This window comes from Periophthalmus magnuspinnatus, chromosome 17 (assembly GCF_009829125.3).
Source record: "Periophthalmus magnuspinnatus isolate fPerMag1 chromosome 17, fPerMag1.2.pri, whole genome shotgun sequence".
In the NCBI taxonomy this organism is placed as follows: domain Eukaryota; kingdom Metazoa; phylum Chordata; class Actinopteri; order Gobiiformes; family Gobiidae; genus Periophthalmus; species Periophthalmus magnuspinnatus.
In genome coordinates this window covers 8,383,856-8,395,296 of record NC_047142.1, presented here as the reverse complement: position 1 = coordinate 8,395,296, position 11,441 = coordinate 8,383,856, and the positions used below count along the sequence as shown (strand labels likewise).

General features: G+C 44.9%; 1 protein-coding gene across 1 annotated transcript in view; it reads right to left on the bottom strand.

The window, feature by feature from the left end:
- Positions 1 to 7,640: 7,640 nt before the first annotated feature.
- LOC117385139 (neuropilin-1a-like) overlaps positions 7,641 to 11,441 on the bottom strand; it is a 45,915-nt gene continuing 42,114 nt past the window's right edge. The window contains exons 15-18 of the mRNA XM_033982418.2: positions 10,772 to 11,064; positions 9,688 to 9,784; positions 9,299 to 9,343; positions 7,641 to 8,294 (exon numbers count right to left, since the gene is read on the bottom strand). Coding sequence (XP_033838309.1) covers positions 8,026 to 8,294; positions 9,299 to 9,343; positions 9,688 to 9,784; positions 10,772 to 11,064 — 704 coding nt within the window. The 3' untranslated portion in view covers positions 7,641 to 8,025. The remainder of the gene's footprint in view (positions 8,295 to 9,298; positions 9,344 to 9,687; positions 9,785 to 10,771; positions 11,065 to 11,441) is intronic.

The following is an 11,441-nucleotide window of genomic DNA, read 5'->3' as shown; positions in this document are numbered from 1 at the left end:
TGAATATCACTACATATCGGGAGGATTATTGAAATATGTGAAGGGGATGTTTTTGTGAAAAATTAAAACAGGATTAAAGTCTCACTGGAATATTTCATCACATTAGAACAGGGTTACAAGTCTCTGGTTGCAGTTCTTATAGCTTCTCATCAATGCACATTCCCTTTGAGGGGCATGACCCTCCCCTAGAATGGCCAATGCACCCCCTTAGCTCCCCCAAACATTTCTGCCACATTTTCATAACACGTTTGAACTCAAAATGTTCAAATGGCAACCTCAAAGTGTTCTAAATGAGACTACAATAAAAAGAATTCTATGTTATATAAATCACTACAGGGGCGAACGGCATTTAAACATAGAAGCAAACATAGTGAAGCAAACACAGTAGTGGGTGGGGTTGTTCTCTTATCCATAATGTTGAGTTCCCCCATTGAAGAACTTAGCACCTCGACAGCTCCTCCAACTGAAAATGTGTAGCACTGCCCTGTGTGTGTGGAGTTTGTATGAAGGCTCCTGACACATGTTTAGCCCGGACCAGAGCGTCACTGAAACAGCTGTTATATAAAATGTACACATGAAAAACAAACAAGTATTCAAAGTACAACTTAGTTACATTTTATCCCAATTTTCACTGTATTTTAGATCAGTATTTTAAAGAAAACTTGGTCGACTAAACTGAATTAAAATGTTTTAAATCATAATTGGTTTGTTCTCTGAGCTCTGGCCAATCAGAGCAGACGATGCTGGTACACTGTCCGTCAAATGTTTGGACACACCCTCTCATTCAATGTTTCCTTTATTTTATATATTTATTGTCCATAACAAACACCATGTTCGAGCACAAGGGTGTCCATCGGTGCACATGGCACCAGGACACTCTAGGTCGGAGGTCGATGATCGACTTTGTTGTCGTGTCATCTGACCTCCGACCGCGTGTCTTGGACACTCGGGTGAAGAGAGGGGCTGAGCTGTCAACTGATCACCACCTGGTGGTGAGTTGGATCCGCTGGCGGAGGAGGAAGCCGGACAGACCTGGCAGGCCCAAGCGCATTGTGAGGGTCTGCTGGGAACGTCTGGCGGAGCCCTCTGTCAGGGGGGTCTTCAACTCCCACCTCCGGGAGAGCTTCTCCCTGATCCCGGGGGAGGTTGGAGACATGGACTCCGAGTGGGCCATGTTCTCCACCTCTATTGTCGATGCGGCTGCTCGTAGCTGTGGTCGTAAGGTCTGTGGTGCTTGTCGCGGCGGCAATCCCCGAACCCGGTGGTGGACACCGGAAGTAAGGGATGCCGTCAAGCTGAAGAAGGAGTCCTATCGAGCCTTGTTGGTTCGTGGGACTCCTGAGGCAGCTGATGAGTACCGGCGGGCCAAGCGTGCCGCGGCTCGGGCAGTCACAGAGGCAAAAACCCGGGGTTGGGAGGAGTTCGGGGAGGCCATGGAGGAGGACTATCGGACGGCCTCAAAGAGATTCTGGCAAACTGTCCGATGCCTCAGGAGGGGGAAGCAGTGCTTCACCAACACTGTTTACAGTGCGGGTGGAGAGCTGCTGACCTCGACTGGGGATGTTGTCGGGCGGTGGAAGGAATACTTTGAGGATCTCCTCAATCCCACTGTCACGTCTTCCGAGGAGGAAGCAGAAACTGGGGACCCGGAGGCGGACTCGTCCATCACCCTGGCTGAAGTCACTGAGGTGGTTGGCAAGCTCCTCGGTGGCAAGGCTCCGGGGGTGGACGAGATCCGTCCTGAGTACCTCAAGTCTCTGGATGTTGTGGGGCTGTCTTGGCTGACACGTCTCTGCAACATCGCGTGGCGGTCGGGGACAGTACCTGTGGAATGGCAGACCGGGGTGGTGGTCCCTCTGTATAAGAAGGGGGACCGGAGGGTGTGTTCCAATTACAGGGGAATCACACTCCTCAGCCTTCCCGGTAAGGTCTATTCCAGGGTACTGGAGAGGAGAATCCGACCAATAGTCGAACCTTGGATTCAGGAGGAGCAGTGTGGTTTTCGTCCTGGTCGTGGAACACTGGACCAGCTCTATACTCTTCATCGGGTCCTCGAGGGCTCATGGGAGTATGCCCAACCAGTCCACATGTGTTTTGTGGATCTGGAGAAGGCATTCGACCGTGTCCCTTGTGGTGTCCTTTGGGGGGTGCTCTGGGAGTATGGGGTCCGGGGCTCTTTGCTAAGGGCTGTCCGGTCCCTGTATGACCGGAGCAGGAGCTGTGTTCATTGCCGGCAGTAAGTCAGACCTGTTCCCGGTGCATGTTGGACTCCGCCAGGGCTGCCCTTTGTCACCGGTTCTGTTCATTATATTTATGGACAGAATTTCTAGGCGCAGCCAGGGGCCGGAGGGGTCCTGGTTTGGGAACCACAGGATTTCATCTCTGCTGTTTGCAGATGATGTTGTCCTGATGGCTTCTTCGAGCCAGGACCTGCAGCAGGCACTGGGGCGGTTTGCAGCCGAGTGTGAAGTGGCTGGGATGAGAATCAGCTCCTCCAAATCTGAGGCCATGGTTCTCGACCGGAAAAAGGTGGTTTGCTCTCTCCGGGTGGGTGGTGAGTCTCTGCCCCAAGTGGAGGAGTTCAAGTATCTCGGGGTCTTGTTCACGAGTGAGGGAAGGATGGAGCGGGAGATTGACAGGCGGATCGGTGCAGCGTCTGCAGTGATGCGGTCGCTGTATCGGTCCGTTGTGGTAAAGAAGGAGCTGAGCTGGAAGGCGAAGCTCTCGATTTACCGGTCAATCTACGTTCCTACCCTCACCTATGGTCATGAGCTCTGGGTAATGACCGAAAGGACAAGATCGCGGATACAAGCGGCTGAAATGGGCTTCCTCCGCAGAGTGGCCGGGCGCACCCTTAGGGATAGGGTGAGGAGCTCGGTCACACGGGAGGAGCTCGGAGTAGAGCCGCTGCTCCTACACGTTGAGAGGAACCAGCTGAGGTGGCTCGGGCATCTGCTCAGGATGCCTCCTGGACGCCTCCCTAGGGAGGTGTTCTGGGCATGTCCCACCGGGAGGAGGCCCCGGGGAAGACCCAGGACACGCTGGAGGGACTATGTCTCTCGGCTGGCCTGGGAACGCCTTGGGGTCCCACCGGAGGAGCTGGAGGACGTGTCCGGGGTGAGGGAAGTCTGGGAGTCCCTGCTTAGACTGCTGCCCCCGCGACCCGGCTCCGGATAAGCGGAAGAAAATGGATGGATATATATATATATATATATATATATATATATATATATATATATATATATATATATATATATATATATATATATATATATATATATATATAAAACCTTTATTTACCTTTTGTTTTTTGCTATGGATAGCTTCACAACACACTAGAGAGGAGCAGTTTTTAAACTAGACACTGATTAAGAAAATAAAACTGGAGAAGGAAGTGCGCAGGTCACAGTGGGCATGTACGGAGGTGAAAACAGGGTCTCGAACACAGGAGAATAAAGAACACAGGAGAATAAAGAACACAGGAGAATAAAGATTACTCAAAGATAAATCACTCTAAATTCAACTTCAGAGGGTCAGTGAGAAGAAATAACTGTAACATGGTTAAAAACTTTAAAAAGTTCTCAGTTATAAGTATTGAAGTGACTGTCACGTTCTCTGCGGCTCATCTTTCCAAAAGCAACACTGACACCGTGTGGACAAGAGTGTAATTACAGGAAACTGTCACAGTCCAGAATGAGCCTAAACTCGTTCAGTTGTGAAACATTCCCCATCATGAACTCTTCACAAAAAAATGAAAACCTCTGGCACATTTAGGATAAATGTGAAAGATTTACATTCACTCGTGTCTCTTTGGGCTAAACAGGGCCAGGCCGGGTCACTACTTGGACGGAAGACCTCTGAAAATCCCAATACTGTTGTTGTGTCCTTAGGCAAGACACTTCACCCACTACCCAAGAACATGTGCAGCATGAATGATGCTACAGAGAAGACTCCAGCTCACAGTAAAATAAGTGGAATTGAGATAGGTCCAGAGGGGGTAGTACTCAGTTACATTTACTTCCGTAACCCTACTCTTACTTGAGTAATATATACTACAGTGTACCAGTAACTTCTTGGATTACTACTTTGTACTTCTACTTGAGTAGTATTATTTTGAAGAAATTAGTTATTCTACACTAATTGTGCTGTGATAGCTCTCTGAAGGGGGAGTGGCGTAGCATGGAGAGCAATATAGATTTTTCAAAACAATAAAAGCAAACATGGTGCTCTAAATATATTATGTGTATAAAAAAGTGACCTAATTTACCTGACTTTAGCGTATATAAATCAAATGCATAACAGACAGAACCATAAGGTGGGTGGTTCGATTCCCAGCTCCTACCAATGCAAGATTTTGTGTCCTCGGGCAAGACACTTCACCCCCTGGCTGTGGTTAGAATGAAACAAAGATGGAGCGTGTTTTACTGAAAACATTTATTTGTCCAGTTCTTTGGAATGTGACGTCAGTGATGAGTCTGAACAGAGACGTATGAGCCATTTAAAATATCAAACTTTGAAAACATTTAAAATCTCTTAAAACGACAAGCACGTCTGCGTCTGTAAGGCCTCTGCTCGTCACCACCACACTGAAACACGAAGCAGACTGGAGTTTACAAACAAGAAATACACAAAAAGGAACCAATCCAGAGCTAAAGGACACGGTTCAGAATCACATATTTGTACTTTATTCAAGATTTATTTTAAAGCGAGACACTACAGGCAAAACTCTTTTGTGTGTGTTTATTTGGTCAGTTTGGTCTCTTAGATTACAAGCTTTCATGTGTGTCCAAAGATGTTTTAATATTTAATTGTATAGGACTATATGTAACCAGACCTTACAATCCTGTACTTAACAAGATTTTAGCGAAATGTACAGGATTTTTTTTTTTATATCTAATTCCAAATCTGATGTTTTTAAGTTTTAACTCTAACTACTAAGTAAGATAATAAGATCCTGGGCCGATATTTGGACTTTTTAGCACAATCGGCCTTAAATCTCCAGCACAGGCCGATGTTTTGCTTTGTCTGACCCGCTGCCTAAAGAGCATACACAGAGCTTTATTTTAAAATTGATAACTGAACCAAACATGACTACAGCTCTTTTACAGGTTTGGGGTTAAAAAATGGCCTGTGGGTGAGTTTTGTAGTAAATTTAAATTAAATAATTGGGAGAAAATGTTCAAAATCGGCATCAGTCATAAAAAAACATATCTCGGTCGATCTCTATCCAACATGACAACAAAATGAAGGAAGAAATGTAAACCTGTCCCGAAAATAGATCATTTTGGTTATTTCTACACATAAAACGTCTTATTTTTATGATGAAAAACTTAAAGTAATAGGTAAACTACAGAAGAAGGATCAAACTGATATATGTAAATATAAGATTTTTTCCTGTTCACCTGCAGCGTCTCACTTCACACGTTTTGGTAAGATTTTGTTTACCAATTAGAGATAGGCTTTTCAACGTCTGTATCAGTCTATCTTTATCTTTAAGCATATACCCGATAAAATAATAAAACAACAACATTCTGAACACGTGTCACTTTCAGCTTTGCGATGTCCATTTTGTTGCAGTTCCGAGGACGCTACAAAAACACAATCTGCTTTTCAAATATGAATCTGTCATCAAATGTACATTATTAGAATTAAAAAAAAACCTTTATCAAACATGAACACGTCTCCATCATCTCCTCTTTTTATAAAACATTTAAATACAATCAGTGCAACAGCCCCGGCCGCAGCATCCTCACTGTTACTGCGGAAACAGCAGCATCCTCCCTGTTACTGCGGAAACAGCAGCATCCTCCCTGTTACCGCGGAAACAGCAGCATCCTCCCTGTTAGCGCGGTAACGGCAGCGTCCTCCCAGTTACCGCGGGAAAAGGGAGAGTCCGATCTGTTACCGCGGAGACGGGAGCATCCTCTCTGTTACCACGGAAACGGGAGTATACTTTAACATTTATCCTTGAGAGGACACCAAAATACTGAGGTAAAGATATAATGGGTTTTTTTAACCGTTTGTGGGTGGTGTACTATATGTCAGGACATGGCAGTGGGTTTATAATTTAAATTCCCCCTCTGCGGTTTTTCCGATTCTGAAAAACATCTGATATAAAACTATGACCCTGTGATTTAAACAGAAAGGATGCTACAGCTCAGAGTTTCTTCATAAAACACAATACTCAACTTATGTACAAGAATGTGCCACGCAGGGCCCTACAAGTCCTGCTCTAGTCCTGGTTCAGTTCTGTTGAGTCCAAGTTCAGACTTTGTCCTAGTTTAGTTCTGTGTAAAGCTGTAAATGGTTTCATTATAATCTCATGTGGCAAAGCAACAATCTTTATTTGATCAAATCTTTAAATTCATCCCAGTTTGGTTTGTTTGTGACTTCAACACTAAACATGTAAATAGTTTGATGAAGTCTCTGGTTCAGACCTGCTTTAGTCCTGGTTTAGATCTGGTTTAGACCTGGTTTAGACCTGGTTTAGACCTGGTTTAGACCTGGTTCAGTCCTGGTTTAGACCTGGTTTAGTCCTTGTTCAGTCCTGGTTTAGGCCTGGTTTAGACCTGGTTCAGTCCTGGTTTAGACCTGGTTTAGTCCTTGTTCAGTCCTGGTTTAGATCTGGTTTAGTCCTGGTTTAGACCTGGTTCAGTCCTGGTTCAGGCTGTAGGACCCTGGTGAGTGGAGCTGATGAAGCACAAACCAAAGGCAGAAACTAAAGGCACTGAGTGAAGAAGAGACACTGATCCAAGTCCACACACAAACACACACACACACACACACACACACCTATGGACACATTTCATCTCCCATACACACACATACACACCCCCACACATGCACGCTCACATCCACACATGCACACTCAGGGACATTCCATTGACTTCCATTCATTTCCTACCTAACCCTAACTACTTGCCTAATCAAAACTAAAACCAGATCTGAAGTTTAAGCCATGTTGTTAATGCCCATGATGTGAGAGTGGACAGAGTTTATTCTCATGTCATGATGCAAAATTTGGTCAATGGGTGTAAACTAGTCTGTGTGTCTTATACTTGTTCTGATACAGCTCAAGATCGCTCTAAAGATATTCAGGAAAGGTTTATTCTTGTCCTTTAAATAGGACTTTTTTAGTATTGATACCTGCTGAAATGAGTATGTAGTTTCAATTACACACACACACAGACACACACACACACACACTGCATTACTCTGCATGAGGTCAGCAGGTCACATCATTCAAGGTCAGGTCTCCTCTGTTTCAAAATAAAACACAAACTTTATAAAAACTTTTTTAAACGGAAAAGTGTGACATTCTGAACAGCAGCGAGAGACAAATGCACAAATGCAACATGTTTAGTACGTGCCGGAGGGACGAGGCGGGCGGGGCTGAGGGACAGGTGCACGGCTCTGATTGGCTGTTGGTCTGAGGAGTGAGGTAAGGTGGAATTTGCAGCTCGTCCATCCGGCCCGTACGATTTCAGCATCAACCAAAACAGTAAAACCCATCTGCGAGAAGGACACGTCACATTCGACAAAACAACAAACAGAGTAAACCTTCGTAAAACCAGTCTCCTCTTTCGACCAATTGCGGCGCAGCGCCGCCCCCTCCGCACGGTGCGCACGGTGCGCACGGTGAGGTCGTCCTTTCGGCCCGTACGATTTTAGCTTAAAAACAGTAAAAGTGTGTCCTGTTTTTTTTTTTTGTACACAGCGCCCCCTGGAGCTCCTGCAGTGCCGCTCCTGAGAAAAGTGAACGGGCTCGGAGATAACGCCCCCTGCTGTTCTTAACGCGGCACTGCACCTCGCTCATACAGAGTCCTATCCTGCTCTCTGATTGGTCCACAGAGTATTATCCCTTGTTCTTATTGGTCCATACAGCTTGCTGCCTCTCTCTTCCCTCTCTGATTTGTCCACAGAGCTTATAGCCTCTCCCTCCTCTAACTGATTGGTCCATAGAGTCTGCAGACCCTCTCTCCTTTCTCTGATTGGTCCGTAGAGCCTGCAGCCCCGCCCCTGCCCTCACGCCTCGCTGTAATTGGTCTGTGCGTTGAGTTTGTCCTTCTTTAGCTTGACCCCGTCCACAAGTTCAAAGTTGTAGTTCTCAAGGGCAGAGAGGTTTCTGTCGCTGAGGCCGCCCTGAGCACAGGCGCAGTACAGCACCACACCACAGATGGCGCCGACGCACACACCCAGAGCCGACATCGCGATGATGGTGATGAGGATGGGGTCAAGGGTCTTCAGCATGTTGCCGGGTGCACCCAGCTCACTGCTCTCTGACGAGTCCATCGCTGCAGCAGAGACATGGGGTTATAATCACAGATGTGGTCTCCTGAGGTCTGACTTCAAGGTTTGTCTGTGTTTGTCAGTGACATAGATCCTCTCTGTCCTAACCATAGACTGTATATTTAAATGGACATAGCTAAAGCACTCGCTGACGCATTCCAAATAGAAAGTGAGCGTAGGCGCAAAGTGGTTCCTCTCTGTAACTGCTGCTGTCAGGCTTGTCATGTATTAACCCACTCTACATGATCCTGGGGTTTTTATTTTGCCATGTTGTCAAGACATTAACATAAATAACAGACCAATCAGGCACCTTTTCCCGAGGTCGCTCCCACTAGCTTTAGCAACAGGTTGATGGACAGTCTTGTTGCTAAGCGCCCGCCCCCTGCCAAACCCCTTTGGTTTCATGCTTGGCATTCCAAATATGGTCTCTGATTACAAATTAGCCGCTATAACTGCTAGCCTTGATTGGCTTCATTTGGCTGGAGCCAAATACTGTGTGTTAAACCACACTCCCTTCTATATACAGTCTATGGTCCTAACTGGTCTGGTTTGATAATGGATCCAGTCGTCTGTGGAGGCGGATGTTTTATATAAACCTTTAATGCTACTTTCAGACCGAGGCAAATGCCTCTAGTTAGACGCCTTGCATTTGAGAACAGAGGCTTAGAACATGTTGATGCTTTGCCAATGTCTCCAAAGGTTCTTGTTTTTACCGACTCTGGCATTGGATTGAATGTTCAAAATGTTTGACGTGCTTAAAGTCGCCTCTACACAGAGATTACAGGTAAAACAGATGCTGGACACAGACATTCTGACTGCAGCAACTATATATAAATATAAATATAAATATAAATATAAATATAAATATAAATATAAATATAAATATAAATATAAATATAAATATAAATATAAATATAAATATAAATATAAATATAAATGCACACATTATACTGCACTGATGTGTTTCATATGAGACATGTATATACAGTGTGGAGTGAGGGGCACTTACGCAGGATGATGATCTGGTTTGGAGACTCTGTGGGGACCTCAGGGTCTGTGCACAAACATGAAAGGTTAAAGGAACTGTATGTAAAATGTTGATTTACAAAAACATTGGACATGTTTGGACACATTTAATTTGTTTAATTTGGTGTATATCGTTGTTGTTCTGACCGTCACAGTCTTGGGGGTTGTGCATGTGTCTCTCTAGTCATGTCTCTATGTGTTTCTGTGTGTATGTGTGTCTCTATGTACCTTTCTGTGTGTATGTCAGCGTTTGGTGTATATATATATATATATATATATATATATATATATATATATATATATATATATATATATATATATATATATATAAAATGTATGTATGTATGTATGTGTGTGTATATAGATTCTGACCTTTACAGTCTTGAGGGTCAAGTCCATCCAGGATCTGGATGTTGTCGACGGCGACATGTCCAAAAGTGTGTCTGTGAGCCACACCCTCCATCACCACCTACAGGACAAATGAAGGTACTACAGATGAGTCTACAGCACCAGCAGAAGAAACACTTCATATAAAGTTCTGAATCTACAGAAGTTTAGATCTGGCCCATTGACTGTTTCCATAAATGGACATATGTATCCCACTAGTCGCTGTGTTCTTTTGTGTCCCTACATCAAGATATGAACATCAACGACATAATGTCAACAGCCTCGCTTCGGACTGGCTCTTTGATTACATGATAAGCAGTTGGAATTCCAAATATGGAACTGGGTTCCAGATTAGCCACTATAACTGCTCGCTTCGATGAGCTTCATTTGGCTGGACTTGAGCATTGTGGGTGATGTCACACTCCCTTGGTCCACTTTATATGATTTGTGGTCTAACCTAAACCCATCTCCAGGGTTACAGCTATAGACTGTATAAAGAAACAGATTAAGTGAGTGTGATGTCACCCTTAAGATTTGGCTCCAAAAGAAGCTCATCAAGGCTAACAGTTATATGGGCTAATTGGGAGCTGAGTTTCATATTTGGAAATCTGATCACGTGTATCATAGCAACCAAAGAGCCCATCAGGAGCGAAGGTGTTGAAGGTAACACCCCTTCCTGTTGACGCTGGTTTGGCAACGTACGCACTATTTTGTCCCTATCATATCTTGATAGGGACAAAATTGTGAAAAAAACCCACCAGGATCATGTACAGCAGGTAAATGACCAATATCCAATATAACGGTAACTAGCTACAGTAAACAAATAACCTAACATAGTTTTGAGAGGCTAACAGCTACAACAGCTCTTACTCTTAGCTCTTTTAAATGTTGTTTATGAGCAGAATGAGTGATTTTATTAATGGTGACATCAAAATCCTGACTTTCCAATATAAAGGCACATGAATGAAAACAAGTCGAAACTCCAACATCTCATCTCGGAATGCCAAGTTCCCAAGCACCACATGAATGCAGCATAAATACCACAGAATATCACTCTCTCCTCTCTTACCTGATAGGGTGCTACTTTCTGGGGCAGTAGGACCCGCCCCTCTCTCCAGACTCCGGCCCCTTCGCCTTTCAAGATCCACAGAAGCTCCGCCCCCTCTTCCCAGCCCCTCTGTTCCACCCGGAGTGCTCCGGAGAACGATTGCACGTGGTGCCAGAAGGACAGGCACAGGTCGGCGTTGGGGGCGGTCACCGGTAAACTGACCAATCGTGCAACGCTCTCTCTCTCCCCCCACTCCTCTCGCTCATCCTTCACTGGCTCCGACACCGACAGGAACAGGAAGTTACCAGCACCACCTACAGCACACACCGGGGACATGGGACACTTTAAAACAGGGGTGGAACATTTTAGTCAGGGAGTTAACAATGCCACTAATGTGTTGAGCCAGAAAGAGGACATAAACCAGGCCTATTCAACATGTGAACTCCAGCCCTTCAAGTGATCTCATCTGAAATCTCTTGTTTTGTAGTCCTGGTTTTATTCTGGCTTAGTCCTAGAATAGACCTGGTTGGTACTAGTTTAGTTTAATTCTGGTTCAGTACTGGTTTGGCAGAGCAGAGCATTTTATATATAACAATCAGGAGCTATAGAAGATAAAGTCCCTTTTCGTTCACACCTTTGGTTTAGCAAGGAGCGTGCGCTTAGCAACACTGTCAATCAAACCTGTTGCTAA